General features: G+C 44.4%; 1 protein-coding gene across 6 annotated transcripts in view; it reads left to right on the forward strand.

Moving 5' to 3' along the window:
* ARMC2 (armadillo repeat containing 2) overlaps nucleotides 1–20,133 on the forward strand; it is a 120,097-nt gene that overhangs the window by 47,973 nt on the left and 51,991 nt on the right. For all 6 annotated transcript variants that reach the window (XR_006279904.1, XM_043510776.1, XM_043510777.1 and 3 more), the window contains 3 exons: nucleotides 9,316–9,491; nucleotides 16,816–16,918; nucleotides 19,025–19,245. Coding sequence is in view for 5 of the 6 variants with exons in the window: in XM_043510776.1 (XP_043366711.1) it covers nucleotides 9,316–9,491; nucleotides 16,816–16,918; nucleotides 19,025–19,245 (500 nt within the window). In the remaining variant the exon portion in view is untranslated. The remainder of the gene's footprint in view (nucleotides 1–9,315; nucleotides 9,492–16,815; nucleotides 16,919–19,024; nucleotides 19,246–20,133) is intronic.

A 20,133-nucleotide genomic window follows, 5' to 3' on the forward strand; every position in this document is an offset into this window, starting at 1 on the left:
CCTGAGCTTGAAAAAATTCTGACCTTGATTGTTATCCAAGCTCTTACAATTATCATACTCCCTTCAGATGATTATTATGAGACAAAAAAGTACTACTCTATTCACTAAGAGCAAATTTAGCATTTTGCAAATTTCAGTGTCGGGGTGATGCACAGCTGGACCACTCCGGGGGAAGCAACACTAGGTATTTTGTTTCCCTCAGTTCCCCAACATGCAGATGGAGTGCAGCTGTTCATGAGTTTTAATATCTTCTCTCAGTCCCATGCAACTTCTTCTCCATTGACTGGTGTAGAGATGGGGTTAGAATCATGACCTTGCTTTCTCTTGTGTCATCTGGGGAATAGAATTAGAATAGTCATTGCGCTTCATTGATGCAGTGATTGCAATTTTGACTGATCCTTCTAGAGTGTTCACAGCAGACCCACCAGTTTGGGGGGCAGAGAGGGCAATTGCCCAGGTGTCCTGGCGATCTAAAAGGCCCCGGGAGCTCCTGGCCACCGCCGCCGGCAGCCCAGCGGAGAGAAGGCAGGCTTCCTGCCTGCCCTCGCTCTGCGCTGCTCCCAGAAGTGGTTGTAACGGCCCTCCGGCCCCGGGGGGAGGTGTGGGATCTCCGCGCGCTGTCCAAGCGCCGACTCCATAGTTCCTGCTGTCCGGGAACTCGGCCAATGGGAGCTGTGGGGGCGGTGCTGGCGGGCAGCAGAATAAAGAGACCCCCCCAAATCCTCTGTCTAGGAGCCGCTTCCAGAGGGGTGTGCTGGCTCTAGGCTTCTAGATCTACTCAGTGGAGAGGGTAATTGGGAGAAATTTGTGTGTGTGCGCGGTGTAGGTGAATGTGTGGGGCAGGAGGAGAGGAAATGAGGAGTGTGAGTAGGGAAGTATGGGGGTGGGAAGAAGAGAGAAATTATGGGAGAGATGTGCATAGTGGAATGTGGGGAGTAGGACCTGGGGGAAACTGACTAGTACCCTCTGGTCATTTTATGCTGCTTCAGATTTGGTTAAATCAGCCAGAATGTACTGCTGAATCTAGCTCCAAAAGTTAATTACATATTATATGTAATTTTTAAAGATCATTAGAAATATCACATAATAACGTTATTCTGGGTTTCTTGTTTAGTGTTCATGTGTGAAATTTTTAGTATTTTTATTTTAAAAAGGAAATTCCTGGATTAAAAACAATGAATAACTGGAGAAGGATTGAAGTACATATTGGTGATATAATCTTAAAAAAGAAAAGGAGTACTTTTGGCACCTTAGAGACTAACAAATTTATTTGAGCATAAGCTTTCGTGAGCTACAGCTCACTTCATCAGTGAAGTGAGCTGTAGCTCACGAAAGCTTATGCTCAAATAAATTTGTTAGTCTCTAAGGTGCCACAAGTACTCCTTTTCTTTTTTGCGAATACAGACTAACACGACTGCTACTCTGAAACCTATAATCTTAAAAGAAATCCAAACATATTAAGGTATGGAAATGCACAGTTAATGCACCTTTAGCTCTAGAGGTGAGGTTACTAATTCAATAATGACTCCAGCCTGTGGTGACACCCTGAGGGGGAGAAAATCTAATGTGCCTTTAAAAATCAATTACACTGAATTGGGGACTACAAATACTATTATACCCTAATCATCATTGTATGGATACTTCATGACATTACTATAAGGTGGATTTAAGGTTGTTTGGGTACATCATCTATGCATTTCCATACCTTAACATGGTTGGACGACTTTCAAAAGAAGCCTTTGAAAGTTCTGGTTTTGTGATATTTGTTTTGGGGATAATTCATTTAATCTATTTATACATTTAACAAATTGCTGATATGTACCCTCAATTTTATCTGTTTTTAAATCTTTTTTGCCTTGGAATTCACATCTGTGTGTAAGTGTGCACAGATGTGCTTACGAGCCCCCCCCTCCGCCATTCCTACAAGGAGTAGGTAATATGTAATATATTTCAACAGTAGGTATAAGACTGTGTATAGATTAGAAAGCATATTTAGATTTGACATTTTCACATCACGTATATCATGACCTTGCTTTTTCTGATATGGACAAGTTAGTATACTAGCTGTAAATCTTTGCAGTGGGAAAAAGTACTCTAGTTCTCCACCTGTATGAAATGAATTGGTAGCTTCGATCCAGTTCTCAGTGGACAGCTATCTACAGCATAGATACCACTACCACTGCCACTACCACAATTAGTCGTAATTGTCCCAAGAGAGATGCGAAAGATGCAACTGTCAAATGAGAGAGTTTTCCTCTATCATTTCATTTAGAGGAATAATCCTTCCAGTTCAAGGTTGAAGCTTATTGATGAGGCAGTATGGGGAAGCCTTCATTGACACTGCGGGACTGTACCTGTTTTGTGCATAAATAAAGCATTTTATTCTCTACTGCTGTCAATCTAGAACCTCTCATGAATGCTAAATTCACTCTAATAAAATACAGAACTTAAGGTCCTAGTTTGTATGGTTTGATTGTATTTTTAAAAGTTCTTCTTCGAGTGATTGCTCATGTGTATTCCACAGTAGGTGTGCGTGCTTGCCACGTGCACTGGTGCTGGAAATTTTTCCCCTAGCAGTACCCATAGGGGAGCGCCCCGGCAACCCCTGGAGTGGTGTCTTCATGGTGCAGTATAAGGGATGCTGTGCACTCCCCCCCGACCCTCAGTTCCTTCTTGCCGCCAGTGAAGGTGCATCGGAACTGCTCTACTCCAGCTTTGTTGTAGCTCATCCCCAGAACTGCTTGTTCGTTCAGTGTTGGTACCTGTTGTTATTTAGTTTAGTTTAGCTAGAATGCCTGAGCCTGAACCGGGTTTTAAGTCGTGCAACACTTGTAAGCCATCTATGCCAGTGAGTGATCCGTACGTGGACTGTGTGCGCTGTTGGGGCGGGGGGTGGGAACCCATCTCAGCGATCACTGCAAGTTTTGCAAGTCATTTAAGCTTCAGACCAAGAGAGAAAGGGACATTAGGCTCTGGACTATCCTGATGGAGTCTGCGCTTACCACCGCTCTGAGTCGGCACCTGGCACTGCGGTGTCGGTGTATGGCGACCCATCGGCGCCATCGACTAGTCGGCACTGCTCCCCATCCACGGGACATGCCAAGGAGACTAGGAAGAGGCCATCTTCGCTGCAGCACCCGAGTAAACCCGGGACAGAGGCTAGGCCCATGTCGGGCAGTCCTCGATCCCCACTGACCTCTAGGCCTCCGACTCAGGTTGAGTGGAGTAGCCCGGCCCATTTGGAGCAGGCCTCCCTGGATGTCTAGAGGCCCTGCAGGCGGCCCAGGATGTTATGTCCATGCCGGTACCAGGAGCACCGCCGATGTTGGCCCTGCACTCCAGAGGCAAGCCACTACTGGGATCTCTGCAGTCGCCCCTGGCTCGGTACCTGTCTCGGTCGAAGGAATGTTCCCAACACCATTCGCCACCCAGTGACCGTTCAGGGCAAAGTCCACGTGGATCACCCTCGATGCTCACCAGGCTGTCTGGTTGGGTTCCGTCTGATCGGGATTCTTGGTACCGCTCTGCCTCGAGGAGTGAACACTGGCGGTACCGAGGCAGATGACGCCAAAGGTCCTTGCCTAGGAGAGGTTATCGCAGCCGGTCACGGCACGAACATTGACGTCATTCCCGTTCGTCGTCTTGCTCCAGGATCCCACCTCAGCACCGCCTCCACAGCCCCGGGCGTCGGTCGCCAGTGTCTCACCGTCGCAGGTCCACCCGCTGGAGCCAATCGCAGAGCAGCTGTTACCGACGGTACTGGTCTTTCACGTCAGGATCGCGGCCCCTGTGGTCGGCACCACTCCCGGCACCGCTGCTTCTCCCAGTCCAGGGACAGCAGCAGCTCGTATGTCAGCCCAGCCTCCCTTCGTAGTAGTCCATCGACGGGCCAGGCTGGCCCCGTGGCCAGCCCAATGGTACCAGTGGGCACCGTGGTCCCCAATGCAGCCCCTGGTGGGGCTCGCTCGGTGGCCGGAGCCTTGGAAGGACCATCAGCCTCCCACTCCAGACCACCGAGGAAGGAGTCTGTGGGGCATCCATCCTTGGTACCATGCCCGGAGACCAACCAGGTGTTGGACCCTCCAGTGCTGGTGAACTCACAAAGTACCGCACCGGCCTCTTCACCTTCCCAGGATGAGGCGATTATGACCCCTCCGTCCCGCAGGAGGACTTTAGGGCCCACCAAGAACTCTAAAAAAGGGGTGCATTGAGCCTCCGCCTCCAAGCATAGGAGATGGAGGAGCCCTTGGACTCCCTGTTTAATGTGCTGTCCTCCTTGCCTTGCCTCTCCGCGAAGGGGTGGCAAAAATTTCATATACCCCTGTGACAAACCCAGGCCTCATTGGCCCCCATTTCTAAGAGAGTAGAACGCAAATATTTTGTACCCGCCAGGGGGCATGAATACTTTTACACCCACCCTGCTCCTAACTCCCTGGTGGTCGAGTCTGTCAACCACAGGGAATGGCAGGGCCAACCAGTCCCTACCCCGAAAAATAAAGATTCAAGGAGGCTGGACTCATTTGGAAGGAAAATTTATTCATCCTCGAGCTTCCAATTATGGGTGGCGAACCAGCAGGCTCTCCTGGGCTGGTATGAGTTTTATCTGTGGGGGTCCCTCCCCAAGTTTGAGGACTTCGTCCAGGGGCGTGACAGGAAGGAGTTCAAAGCGCTGATGGAGGGGGCTGCCAGGGCAACCCTGCAGGCAGTTTCGGATGCGGCGGACATGGCTGCGCGGTCCATGGCCTCCGCTGTGTCCATGAGGTGGGCGTTGTGGCTGCTGCTCTCTGGGTTGTCCAGCGAGGCGCAGACCTTCCTGCTGGACCTCCCATTTGATGGCAAAGCTCCATTTGCGGAACAAACGGATACAAACTGCATGGCCTAAAAGACTCCCGCACGACCCTCCAGACTCTAAGTCTTTATGTTCTGGCTCCAGGTAAACCTAAATTCAAGCCGCAGCAGACTCCTGCTTAGGCCACCCACTCAAAATATGAGACTGCTTATAAGAAGTCACAGGACTATAAGAGGCGCCCACAGAGGCAGTCTTGGCCTGCCCCCTAGCCTGGGTTCTCCAAGGGTAAGCAGACAGGGAAAAGGCAGTTTTGACGGGATGTCCGGGGGTGCCCTGCCAGTTTTCATCAGGGATCCACCCTCAGTAAAGCTTCTCTTCTCCAATAGGTTGTGTGCTTTCCTCCCAGAGCGGTCGTGGCTAACCTCGGACCGATGGGTCCTCAACACCACCTTCCTGGGCTACAACCTGCAGTTTACTTCCTCCCTGCCCAAACCCCCTTGAGTTGAAAGGCAAGGGGTACTACTCCTGCTATTTCCTTATCCCAAAGGCCAAAGGGTGGCTCAGGCCCTTCTTGGATCTGCGAGGCGTGAACCAGTACATGGTGAAGCTCAAGTTCTGCATGGTCTCCCTAGTCTCCATCATTCCCTCCCTGGATCCTGGGGACTAGTACACCGCCCTCGATCTGCAGGACGGTTACTTCCACAATCATATATATTCGAGGGGCACAGACACTTCCTCAGTCAGGCAGGAACATTTTATGGTCCTCCTGTTTGGCCTGTTCACTGTCCCCAGGGTATTCACGAAATGTATGTTGGTGGTGGCGGCCTACCTCAGATGCTGGGGGGTCCCAGATCTTCCCTTATCTGGACAACTGGTTGGTCAAGGGCAGCTTCCAGTCGCAGGTGCTGGATCACGTGGCACTCCTTCTGTCCACATGCACTACTTTGGGCCTGTTGGTAAACAACACCAAGTCCACGTTGCTCCTGGTACAACGCATAGAGTTTATCGAGGCGGTCCTGGACACCTTGTCAGCCAAAGCCTCCCTCCCATCGGACAGTGTTGATGAGCCCCTTCAGAGTCTCAAACCTGTCACCAGGCTCCGGTGACAACAGCCAGAGCGTTCCTCTAGCTCTTGGGTCACATGTCGGCGTGCACATATGTGGTCCATCATGCTAGACTCAGGATGAGGCCCCTCCCACTTTGGTTGGCCTTGGAGTTCTCCCAGGCCAGGGACAGGATGGACAAAGTCCTCACAGTGCCTGAGCCAGTGATCGCCTCCCTCAGGTGGTGGTCCTGTGCGAGAAATATGCTCCAAGGGGTCCCATTCAGGGGCAGGGCCTCGTCGCTGGAACTGGTGTCCGATGCATCGGACCTGGGATGGGGGGCTCATATGGGGAGTGTTCAGACCCAAAGTCTGTGTTCGGCTCAGGATTTGACCCTCCACATAAATGTCAAGGAGCTCAGGGCAGTACGGCTGGCATGCATGGCCTGGAGGGCCGAGTAGTCAGGGTCCTCACAGACAACACAGCTTTGGTGTTCTACATCAACAGGCGAGGCAGGGCCAGATCCTCAGCCGCGAAGCCCTCAGGCTGTGGGACTTTTGTAGAGCCTACGACATCTGCCAGGCACCTGGAACACGCAGGCGGATCGCTTGAGCAGGTACTTCTCCTCTTAACACGCGTGGTCTCTCCACCCAGAGGTGGTGCACAGATTTTTCCAAGTGTGGGAAACTCCTCAAGTGGACCTGTTTGCAACTAGGCAGAACTGTTGCTGTTCCTGGTTCTCCTCCGGGTCAGGCTGGGACGGGGCACTATCTCCAATGCCTTCCTCCTATCCTGGTCAAGCCAGTTTCTCTATGCCTTTCCCCTGTTCCCGCTGATTGGCAGGGTCCTGGAAAAGATAAAGACGGACAAGGCCTGGATCCTTCTGATTGCCCTGGCATGGCCCAGGCAGCATTGGTACGGGACCCTCACGGGCCTGGCGGTCGCCCTGCTGTGACCGTTGCCATCCTGCTCAGACCTGCTCTCCCAGGACCAGGGCCATCGCCTCCACCCCAGCCTAGTGGACCGCCACCTCACGGCATGACTGCCCAATGGTTAGGTAGGGAGGAAAGGACTTGCTCAGAAGGGGTTCAGCGTGTCCTCCACACGCCGAACCCACTTGGGAAAGTGGTCTCGGTTTTCCAGATGGGCGGACGAGTGGGGAGTTTCCCTGGTGGCCGCCCCGATCCAGTTTATTCTAGACTTACCTCCTTCACCTTAGAGCCCAGGGTCTGGGGCTCTTGTCAGTCAAGGTGCACCTGGCGGCCATATCGGCTTTCCATCTGCCAGTGCAGGGCTACACGGTATTCTCCCATACTATGACTGGCTGATTCCTTAAGGGGTTGGATCGTCTCTTCTCGTGTGTTAGGCCCCCAGTTCCACAATGGGACCTAAATCTGGTGTTGGCCCGACTCATGGAGCCACCGTTTGAACCGCTAGCCACACGCTCCTGGTCATACCTCTCGTGGAAGGTGGCCTTCCTGGTTGTGATCACGTCGGCTAGGCGGTTCTCGGAACTCAGGGTCCTTACTCCAAGCCCCTGTACACAGTGTTTCATAAAGATAAGGTCCAGCTCTGACCACAGCCTTTGTTTTTTCTCGAAAGTGGTCTCCGCCTATCACATGGGTCCTTTGCCTGTCCTCTGCCCCAAGTCCCATGTGTCCAATGAAGAGCACTGCCTCCCCATGCTGGATGTGAGACAGGCTCTGGCTTTTTACCTGGAGCAGACGAAGCCGTTCAGGAAGTCCTCGCACCTGTTCATCACCTGGGCCGAGTGTGTGAAAGGTCAGCTGATCTCCTGTCAGCGGCTCTCTAACCGGATCATCTCATGTATCCGTACCTGTTATGACGTGGCGGGACTCCCTCCGCCACCAATTGTGAGGGCACACTTGACTAGGGTGCAGGCCTCGTCGGCTGCCTTTTTGGCTCATATCCCCATTCAGGACATTTGTAGGGCTGCCCCATGGTCTTCAGTTCACCTCACATTATGCGATTGTCTCCCAGACCAGGGAGGATGCTGGGTTCGGCAGGGCCGTACTCCATCCCGAGAGTTTGTGAACTCCTACCCACCTCCAATAGATATAGCTTAGAATCATCTATTGTGGAATGAGCAATCACTCGAAGAAGAAAAGATAGTTACCTTTTCCGTAACTGCTGTTCTTCAAGATGTATTGCTCCTGTCTATTCCCCATCCCGCCCTCCTTCCCCTCTGTCGGAGTTGTCTGGCAAGAAGGAACTGAGGGTGTGGGGAGCGCAGCCCCCCTTATACCATGCCAGGCATGCGCCGTTCCACGGGTCACGGGGGGCGCTCCCCTCTACGGGTACTGCTAGGGGAAAAACTTCCGGCACTGGTGCACGTGGCGAGCACGCACACCTATTGTGGAATGGACATGAGCAACGCATCTCGAAGAACACGAGTTACAGAAAAGGTAACTATCTTTTCTTTAGCAGTTGAAATAGAAAAGAAGTACCTTTTATCCTTTTAAAAAATATTGTAAAACATCTACCCAGTCAGCCCATTTTCATAGGGCAATTTGGTAAGCCTCAGAAGTTAAGATGAGTTTTTCCTTCTAATTTGATACTGATTTTTATTTGTTTGAGCTAACTGCTTTTAACCACTTGTGTATTACTCTGCTTCTACTGAGGAATGTAACCTGTGAAAATACATGTGAATAATGGCAGTACTGTATTTCAAGTAAGTTTATGATATACTTTAAATACTAAATGGATATAACCTTAAGGGCAAAAAATCCAATATTTAAACAGAAAATTAACGTTTAGAAGATAGACGTGAGTTATTTTCTCCTAATGTAGATTTATGTGTGAGTGATTGGGTTGTGGTGGGGATGGAGATTTTCTGGTAGTTTCATGCGGGTTTTGTTTTTGTTGTGTTTCTAAATAATGTCAGAGGCACTCAAAGTAGCAGATGGGATGCCTGTTTAAATATCCATTTGCATTCATCTTGAATCTCTAAGAGCTTTGAAAACTCATATATAAATCTATTTTTGAAACCCATACAACAGCAAGCATATGATTACCTGTGGGTTGGATTTATAAACAGAATAACTTTCTTCAGCTGTCAGTTCCTTTTTGCCTGTAGCATTTGATGGAACTCCTTAATGAATTCTTCCTGCTTCACCACAGGTTAAGTGTTCCTAGTTGATATTTTGTCAATCTAATTGTTAACAAGTTAAAAAACGATTTATCCTCAAATGTCTTGATTTGTCTTGTTGCTGTTGGCTCTATGAATCACTTGGCTTAAAAAGAGCTATTGTTTTTAAAAGAGTAACATAAAAATGATTTGATGTATGAAAAATGCTTGTAAAGCCTTGTATTAAAGTATCAGAATACTACAAAATAGATTGGGTACCTTATTTTGTGTGGTATTTTGCAAACATTTCTCTTTTTATTGTTCTGTCTGTATCTGTTGATTGAATGGATGGCCTTGATAATTAACTTTATTTTCCTCTCCATCCCCACAAATAGAAGACAATATAGAAAACCTCTGCCTTGCCTGCACCAATCTCCATCAAGCCTTGGAAGAAGGAAATATGTTTGGAAAGAGATTTAAAAGAAGAAGTGCGCTTCTGAAGATATTATATAAATTAGTTGACATTGGTTCAGACTCACTTGGCCTGAAACTGGCAAGAATGATTCTGGCTGTAAGTCTTTTCTTAAACTATTTAGTGATATGAAAGAGTGCAACGATTCACATATACTGTATGTACGATAATTTAGTGTTCCATACTTTAAGGATGAATCTACTTCTGTGTGATTGAAGCTTGTGTAGACATATCTGAGCTAGCTTGAATCTAGCTAGCTTGGGCATCACAGCAGTAAAGTTACAGCAGCATGGGCTTCAATATGGGCTAGCCAGCAGAGTAATTATCCAGGGTTTCATGTGGGATTGTGCAGCCCGTGCTGCCTGAATGTCACTGCTCCAGTGTCTGAGCTAGCTTAGATATGTCTACATGAACTAGACTTGCACCCTGTGATTGCAGGATAGAGATCTGTAGTGTTTTGATCTGCTACGAATTGGAAGACTAAAGAGTGGAAATTAAGTTCAGTTTTATAATACCTTGTACTTAATAAAGCAACTTTATCTTAGGATATCAAAGCACCTTTTTTAAAGCTGGGTAAGTATAATTATCCCTATATGGGGAAAGTGAGGTTAAGTTACTTCCAGGCCAAATCAGAAAGTCAGCGACCGAGCTAGGAATAATACCCATCTATTCTGGTTCATTATTATTTTATTTTATTATTTAATTGAATTACCATAGCATCTAGACAGGTTTCAGAGTAGCAGCTGTTAGTCTGTATTCGCAAAAAGAAAAGAAGTACTTGTGGCACCTTAGAGACTAACAAAGATCACTTAAGGTGAGCTGTTATGGTAACATCCATTGTTTCATGTTCTCTATGTATATAAATCTCCCCATTGTAGTTTCCACTGAATGCATCCGATGAAGTGAGCTGTAGCTCACGAAAGCTTATGCTCAAATAAATTTGTTAGTCTCTAAGGTGCCACAAGTACTCCTTTTCTTTTTGCGAATACAGACTAACACAGCTGCTACTCTGAAACCTGTCAACATCAGTGTTACACATTAAAATCTCAGTCATAGCTGTCAACTACAAAATCAGCCATCAGAATATTTCCTTGTAACTTTCTTAATCTGACAATGGTGGCTTTTCACAAAGTATGGGATTTTGGATGATATTTCACAAAAAATATAAAACTCAGTTCTAAGCCTGTGCTTTTTAAATCTATCAGCTTAGCTTTTTAGCATGGTGTTTGTAGAGCAGAGGGGTGGTCTACCTTTTAGAAAGATGCTGGTTAGCACTTCTTGGTATAGTTTTTAATGATTATATTTAGGGCTGTCGATTAATCGCAGTTAACTGAGGAGATTAACTCAAATTAATTGCGATTAAAAAATTAATCACTCTGGTAAACAATATAATACCGATTGAAATTAATTAAATATTTTGGTTGTTTTACTACATTTTGAAATACTGTATATTGATTTTGATTACAACACAGAATACAAAGTTACAGTGCTCACTTTATTATATTATTTATGATTACAAATATTTGCACTATAAAAATTATAAAAGAAATGGTATTTTTCAGTTCATCTCATACAAGTACTGAAGTGCAATCTCTTTATCATGAAAGTGTAACTTACAAATGTAGATTTTTGTTTTGTTTTGTTACATAACTGCACTCAAAAGCAAAACAATGTAAAACACCAGAGCAGGGATCTCAAACTCGAATCACCAGGAGGGCCACATGAGGACTAGGACATTGGCCCGAGGGCCACATCACTGACACCCCCCGCCCTCTCTACCCTGGCCCCCACTCCACCCCTTCCATGAGGCCCTGCCCTGCCTATTCCCACTCCTTCCCCGTCCCCATTCCAACCTTCTCCAAAGTCCTCTTCCCCAAATCCCTGCCCCTGCCCCGCCTCTTCTCTGCCTCCTCCCCTGAGCACGCAGCTCCCCGCTCTTCCCCCCGGCCCCGGAAAGCGCTGCCAAACAGCTGTTTGGCAGCAGGAAGATCCTGGAGGTAGGCAGATGAGTGGAGACGTGGCACGCTGGGGGGGACAGGTAGAGGAGAGTTTGGCAGCCCGCAGAAAATAACTCCGGGCGCGGGGAGTTTGGTGGGCTGCAGGAAATAAGTCTGTGGGCCGCGTGGTTGAGACCCCTGCTCTAGAGCTTACAAGTCTACTCAGCCCTACTTTTTGTTCAGCCAATCGCTAAGACAAACAAGTTTGTTTATATTTACTGGAGATACTGTTGCCTGCTTCTTTATTTACAGTGTCACCTGTAAGTGAGAACAGGTATTTATATGGCACTTTCGTAGTCTGCGTTGCAAGGTGTTTCCGTGCCAGATATGTTAAACATTCGTATGCCCCTTCATGCTTCAGCCACCGTTCCAGAGGACATGCTTCCATGCTAATGATACTCACTAAAAAAATAATGCGTTAATTAAATTTGTGACTGAATTCCTTGGGGGAGAATTGTATGTCTCCTGTTCTGTTTTATCCGCATTCTGCCATATATTTCATGTTATAGCTGTCTCGGATGATGACCCAACACATGACTGTAGTGCAGGTGTTTTATGTACATACAAAGAAAAATACTGCTGGGGACTGTGATGTTTAGGGGTTCACCAAGGCCAATAATGCGTTCAGTCAGTGTCGGCCTTGTGGGTGTCTTGTGGCTGTGCAGTTTTGGTTCAGAGCTCTGACCCAAACAGCCTGCTGGCAGCCTACAAGCCTCACCCTGGCTTTGCCCAACATGGTTACTCTTAGCAGGCTGACCTTACTACTCTTCCCAGGAGTCCATGGTGAGATCTAGGAGTCCTTTCACTTTCCTTCTATATAGAAGATCAAATCCTTGGCAAACCCTAAGAATTCCTGGGGAAACTTCCTATAAATAAATAACAGGGAAACATTTCATCCCAATCAGTGGCTCTCTTGTTCATTGCATGCATTCCTAACATTGATTTCAGTTTTCAGAGTAGCAGCCGTGTTAGTCTGTATCCGCAAAAAGAAAAGGAGTACTTGTGGCACCTTAGAGACTAACAAATTTATTTGAGCATAAGCTTTTGTGAGCTACAGCTCACTTCATCGGATACATTCAGTGGAAAATACAGTGGTGAGATTTTATATACACAGAGAACATGAAACAATGGGTGTTACCATACCCACTGTAACAAGAGTGATCAGGTAAGGTGAGCTATTACCAGCAAGGGGTTGGGGGGGAACCTTTTGTAGTGATGATATAGGTGGACCATTTCCAGCAGTTGACAAGAACGTCTGAGGAACAGTAGGAGGGGAAATAGTTTTACTTTGTATAAGGACACATCCACTCCCAATCTTTATTCAAGCCTAAGTTAATTGTATCCAGTTTGCAAATTAATTCCAATTCAGCAGTCTCTCGTTGGAGTCTGTTTTTGAAGTTTTTTTGTTGTTGAAGAATTGCCACTTTTAGGTCTATAATTGAGTGACCAAAGAGATTGATGTGTTCTCCGACTGGTTTTTGAATGTTATAATTCTTGACATCTAATTTGTCACCATTTATTCTTTTACGTAAAGACCGTCCAGTTTGGCCAATGTACATGGCAGAGGGGCATTGCTGGCACATGATGGCTTATATCACATTGGTAGATGTGCAGGTGAACGAGCCTCTAATAGTGCGGCTGATGTGATTAGGCCCTATGATGGTGTCCCCTGAATAGATATGTGGACACAGTTGGCAACCGGCTTTGTTGCAAGGATAGGTTCCTGGGTTAGTCTTTTTGTTATGTGGTGTGTGGTTGCTGGTGAGTATTTGCAGGTTGGGGGGCTTGCCTGTCACCCAAGATCTGTGAGAGTGATGGGTGTTACTACAAAAGGTTCCCCCCCACCCCCCGCCGCTCTCCTGCTGGTAATAGCTCACCTTACCTGATCACTCTTGTTACAGTGGGTATGGTAACACCCATTGTTTCATGTTCTCTGTGTATATAAAATCTCCTCACTGTATTTTCCACTGCATGCATCTGATGAGGTGAACTGTAGCTCACGAAAGTTTATGCTCAAATAAATTTGTTAGTCTCTAAGGTGCCACAAGTACTCCTTTTCTTTTTATTGATTTCAGTGTCCCACAGAACCTCTCCACCAAACCATTTGTTTCTGGGGGATATAGGGCAGCCCTTAACTGTTTAACTCCACACAACTTCCATAATAATTCACTGGATAACTGGGATGTGAAATTTGACCCATGATCTGATAAAATCTCCTTAGGGGAACCCACTGTGTTAAAAATAGTGAAAAGGGCTTTTGCCACATAATCAGCCTCTTAGGTAGAACACCTGCTTCAGGGTAGCTAGTGCAAAATCCACTACTATCAAGACATATTTTTTTCCCCTTTGGGTAGGGCATAGCATAGCGCCCACAGTGTCCATTGCTACGCTATAAAGTGCCTCTTGAATCACAAGCAGGTGGTTGTAGAGGGACTTTTGGGGGTCTTGTAGGTTTCTTTCAACATAATTCACAAGATCTGCTATAGTCTCCCACATCATTCTGTATCCCTAAATTCTTATTTACCTTCTTTTGTCCCCCAAGTGACCAGCAAAAGGACACTCATACACTAGCAACTGTAACTCCCCATGATGCTGGGCAGCACAACCAGTTGCTTGTAAGGATTCCCAGGGCTTTTATCTTTCCCCATGGGACTTCCCTGTACAATTACCCTTCCTCTTAAAAAAAAAAAAAAAAAAAAAAGAATCTTTCCCCATTTCCTCTCACTGGGTTCCCCTCGAATATCTATCCACAGATGCTTTCTAGTATGGGGTCTGCTTTCTGCTTGCCCACAAAACCCTGGTGGCTGACAACCTGAACAGCCTCTACAGTTACAGTGGATAACTCTCTTCTCCCTCCCCGCCCCCCTTTAGCTCTCTCTGCTTGCTGCTTTCCTCTGCTTTGCACATTGCTTTCTCTTACTGAGCTGGGACCGGGGCTGGGGCCATCCTCTCCCTGAACTGCTGCTGCTTTTTCTGCATAATCCTCTCCTGAGATCACAGAACAATATTCCTTTTTGCTGCGAGTTACTATATTAATGGCTTTAGACATAGACAAAATGTCATTTCCCCAATGCTGCTGGAGTATTATCCAGCACACCAACTCTCAGAGTTCTCTCCAGATCTTCCCACTCCATGGGTACTTTAGCTAAAGGTGCAATGAATTTGTATTGCCCCAATGCTAGGAGTTCTGCATACTCTGCGGGGAGCATGTCTGCCTGTTCAACTGTGGTTTTTGTGACCAAAGAAATCTCTGCACCAGTGTCTACCCACCAAGTGCATTCTTTGCCATTTACCTTGGCTGCTTCAACAAATTCTATGTCCATCTCCAATGGGTCAGACCTCTCAAAATTAATCAGGAGACTTGCAGGTACCTCTTGGGATCCTGTGTTAAGAACAGCTGTATTAACCTGGGCTGGACAGGGTGTGGGCTAAGCTTCTTTCAGTTTAGGGCAGTTATTCTTCAGTTGTTCGGTAGAATTATATGTGAAACACCCTCTTAGAGTGTTTTCCTGTACAAGGGGTCTGCAAGTGGGATTTCCTTTGGATGATCTATTCTGGACCCTCACAAAAAAAGTATTAGGTTCACTGTCAGTACAGAGAAGTATAACATTTCAATCTGTCGGCTTACTAGAAGCAAACACTTTACTGAAATTACCCAGTGCTGATGATTTATAATGAAAGCAAAACAAGTTTATTAACAAAAAAGTATAAATTAAGTGATACCAAGTAAGAGAAATTAAGATAGAGATGGTTACTGTCACGATGAGCAAGGATGCAAAACCGTGCTCTGTGGTGTCCCTAGCCTCTGTTTGAAAGAAATTGGGAATAGACAACGGGATGGATCACATGATGATTATCTGTTCTGTTTATTCCCTCTGAAGCACCTGGCATTGGCCGCTGTTGGAAGACCAGAATACTGGGCTGAATGGACCATTGGTCTGACCCAGTATGGCTGTTCTTATGTTACACATAAATAAAAGTGAAAACATGTATTAAAAAGTTAATCTTAATGTATTAAAAAGTTAAGACTAAAACTTAATCTAGCAAAATACAGTCTTTATTCAAGAAGATTTCTCTCACCCACAGTCTTCTGTCCATCTTTTAACTGGGTGGTCTGGCCTGGACTCATGATAGAGATCAAATTGCTCGGTTACTTTGTCTCCTTAAAGTGCAGAATAATTTAGGGGTTCGTTCCAGCCCCTCTCCTTATAGGTCAGTGACCCTTTGAAATGTATTTTTCTGACAGATACGCCCAGATAAATTTCATTAGTTCATGCTGTGTAAAGGAGCCTTGAAATCTGGAAGATAAGACTCCATGCTTGTTCCTCCCTTGCTGGTGGTTTGCTACTATGCAAATTATTTCTTCCTGCTACAAAGTCTCTGATACAAATGAATAGCCTATTGAATATGGGCCACACCTCGTTTGATGTGTCCACCTCTTTCCTTTGTCTGTTTATCAACTCCCCATGATATACCTGGTTTAAATATCTTTTAGTCACAGACTTTAAAGCATGATATTAATGAGTATCCATAATTTCACATAAGCATTATTACATTTATATTTTACAATGATATTGACCATTGTATTTGTTTTCAAAGGATACATTGCAAGGCATTTGTACAAACATCATTGCAGTTGTGTGTAGGGTGTGAATACAGGGATGCCTAGAGCCACAAAGACACTTTACCGTGAAATCTTTTTTCAGTTTTTGAAAAGAAGAGGGAATGCAATTCCATTAGAACATAAAAAATCATGGAAAGGTTGCCATTGTATCTTTACAACTTTCAGTTCCCCTTTTACAGTTTCCTACATTCTTTCCTTTGATCATCTTCTCCTGTCAAGTTTCTCTACTTTTGAACTTAACTGGTTAAGATAGTCCCTGAAGTTTAAGGGCATCTTTCATGGTGAAATATATTGTTTCATATCATATTTTATTTTCTAGCACAGAGTTTAATATACAGATCTCATATTCTTGTGTAGCCACTGTATTTTGCAGAAATGGTGGATCCTGCTCAAACAAAGAGAGACAGGGATTATTTTTCTGTGCTATAGGAATAATTAAAACAAACCCTGCAAACTGGTCAGATAAAAATCTTTTAAAAACTAATGCCAAGTAGCATGTGTCGTATTTTTTTAAAAGAGTTGTGTAATTTAACTTTTCTTAAATTGTTTTAAATATTGAGGTGTTAGAACATTTGAACGCTGAACCTCATTCTGTCCTATGGAAGTCAGTGGTAAAACCCCATTCACTTTGGTCCCAGATCACGCCCAGTCTGATTAGTTGTCAATGCCTATAGGAACTTTAGAAAGTCCACATACTGACAAGATTTCTCTGGTGTACTTAACTTTTAAAATATTATAATGTTTTCTTTTACCCCAAAATATACTTGTGATCTTTGTTTCTCTTCTTTCTGTTTCTCTGCAGCTCAAAGTAAGTGGAAAGAATCTGCTCAGTGTCTGCAAGCTTGTATTTAAAATTAGCAGAAATGAGAAAAATGATTCGCTCATTCAAAATGATGGTCTATTGGGTATGTATTCATTTTTATATATACTAAAATAAATGTTGAAATACAGTAGTAAAAATGCTTGTCCTTCAAAAGTTTTGGAAAATTTATGACAGCTGACATTTGCTGTAACTGTATTCCCCACTCTAAAAATGTGAGCATTATGGAAAAGCCTCGACCCCTGAGTGCTCTCCTGTCGACTCCTGTAGTCCAGCACCATGAGAGACGCAGGCAGATTTGATGAGGGAGCGGCAGCAGTCGACTCACCGCGGTGAAGACATCACAGTAAATCGATCCAAGTACGTCGACTTCAGCTACATTATTCACATAGCTGAAGTTGTGTAACTTAGATTGATTTCCCCCTTCCCTCTCCCCCTCCCCCAGTGTAGATCAGGGCTTGGTTTCCACGCTCCCCAGCCGTGTCTCCTCCCTTTCTCACTGGGTTATTTCCAGGCTGAACAGTTCCCTGACTGTACTATAGTGTCCCCAGCAAAGACTGTCTGCCTAAGCAGGCCTGCTTCACTTCTCTCCTTGCCAACAGTTTTATAAGTTATCACCCAGTTCTTTCTAAGCAAGCACTTTAATTACAAGCATTACAGAGAAAACATATTGAAACAATAAGCATACCAGAGATCACCCCCTCACTCCAAACAGGGCTCTGTTTGGTGATAGTCCTGCACAAGGTGTTTTTTTCCTATGGGTACAAGTTCATAACAGCCTCCCAAGAACCCAAGCCTGATGGAGCATCAGTGGACCAAAGACCTTCCAATGCTTTCCTTAGGATTGGGCCCTGCCAGACCAGAGGTTCTGCCAGATTGCAGGATTAGAAAGCTTCATTTTTAAGTGAAGCTTTTGAACCAAAAATCCTTTCCTTGTCTGTTGTTCCCTGGAAAATCCAATTTGAATCAGTATATGTGGTGATGATAGCTTTTGGAAGTGTTATACTGTGAGTGAATTTTCCTTCTCCCTCTTCTCTTCCCTACCTTTTACTCTTCTTTGTTCCTGGAGGGCTGTGATCCCCCTTCCTCATGGAAATACATACAGTCCTTCAATAGGACATAAGCATTTGCATTTTTAATATAATGAACTCCTAAAATACTTAAAACTTAATTCAGTAAGGATAGACAGATAAAGCATATCTGTGTAAGCATCATTGTTTAGCTTTTGGTCCCATCTTCCCATGGCTTTCTTCATTACTTAGTTAAAAAATGTGGGTTTTTTGGGGTTTTTTGTTTTTGTTTTTTGCTGGAAAGGGTGTTTTAATTTGGGATTGATTTGTGGCTGGAGGAAAGGCTGATATAAGACATAAGAATGCTTTGGAAAGTTTTTTTTCCCTATTGTTTCAGTGATTTATTTGTTTATTTATTAAATGTTTTACTGGGATACAGAACATCAACATGAATTATTAAAACAAACAGCTGACTTTTTTTCAGTCCACGAAAATGCTGAAAATGACTGGAAACAGAAATTAGTTAGTTTCTTTTTAACTGATCCAGTTATCTAGAGATTAAAGGTTCAAAACTGACCTCACGTTTGTTTAATAATCAAGTAAGAAATATCTTCAAAATTCTGATTACTTAGTTTTGATTGGGAGATGTGGAGGAAATAATGTCAGATGACAATGATATTTTGGGCACATTTTCTCCTCCTATTGTCTGCACCAGCAGTTAGGTAGCACATTTAAGCTTAGGCCTATGCTAATAAAGCTGGTGTATAGGGAGCACTGCAGTAAAGTCATTGATTTTTTCGGTGCCTCAGTTTTTGGGTGGCCATATTAAAGAGGCCTGATTTTCAGAAAGTTTTGAGCGTGTACTCTGAAAATCGGGCCTTTTTAAAGGTGTCTCAAGTTGCGCATTCAAAAATTGAAGCACATAAAATCAATAATCGTTTTTCAGACCTTGACCAAAGATTTTAATGATGAGCACAGTGCCTACAAAGCTTGTATACACGTCTTATACTTAAATAATTACCCTTGGTTTCTATCCAAATACTTCGTTTGTCCAATCCATTGATGAGAAAAGTATGATAAACACTGTAAACCCCCAGTTTTCTTTTTCAGTTAATCTTTTTAAGACTAAAGTAGTTCAAATATAAATGTCAGTCTTTCTAAACACTAATATTCTTTTTTAGATTCTTTGTTGGAGATCCTGAGATTTGAAGATCTACAAACAAACAATGAGGCTTTTCTGTATTGCTTGGGAGCAATAAAATTCATTTCTGGAAATACAGTACTCCTTAATGAACTGGTTAACAAAGGAGCTGTTGAAATACTGTTTCAGTTCATGAAGCAGATTAATAATATTAAAGAAAATGACACGCGTTTCTCCAACTTGGGCCACCTATTAGTCCAGGTCAGCATCTATTTTTATTTTAAAGATAAAAATACAAACTCCAATGACCAAATTAAATTAAAGCAGCTAAGTTGTGCCTGTTTACATAAGAGAAAGTTGGCCCGAAGTATGTGTAGACTTTATTGAAAAATGGCATTGTCATGAAGTTGTTCGTGGCCAGAATTTAGGTTTGTGGAGTATCTTTGTTTTGTGTAATTTTTAAAAAAAATGTTTTTATAATTGCTTCTTCAGTGCTCTCAGTGTGCTGGGTGTAATACCAAAACTAGAGGAAGACAATGATCCCTGCCCCATGTTGCCTACAACCAGAATAGACAGGTAATACAAATCAGCCCCATAATGGACCAGGAGAGTAGAAGAAGCTATTATCAAAAACACTGCATTTAAAAAAAAAATAGAAAGGGAGGAGGAGAATATAATATCACAACTTTGCTTGGCAGGCTAATGTTTGTATACTCTAAAGAAGCAATGTGTTTTAAGGAGACAAAAGATACTTATAATATCCGATCAATCAACTGACAAATGGTGTGTTGGGAAGGCAAGAATCTATCATGTTCCAATGGCTATCGATGACCATCAAAACAGGTTCTTTGCTGTAAAGGGATAAGAGTACTTCAACCTAAGTCTATTAGATATAGCAGATAAAATATGTGTACATAGCTTGATCTGTTTTTTGCATAATTACTTCCCTCCCTTTCACCATGCATACATTGTTGTTGAGGAGTTGTCCATGTTTTGGCTGCTTGTATTTCTTTCTAGGAAATAACATTTTGTTCAGAAAAAAGTTAAACTGTATTATCTCTGGAAACATACATTGTCAGTGTCCCTATTGTTAAGTGAAATGATACACTTTTATGAACAATTTAATATATTAAGTTGTAGACTATTTTC

Source organism: Dermochelys coriacea, chromosome 3 (genome assembly GCF_009764565.3).
Source record: "Dermochelys coriacea isolate rDerCor1 chromosome 3, rDerCor1.pri.v4, whole genome shotgun sequence".
Lineage (NCBI taxonomy): Eukaryota > Metazoa > Chordata > Testudines > Dermochelyidae > Dermochelys > Dermochelys coriacea.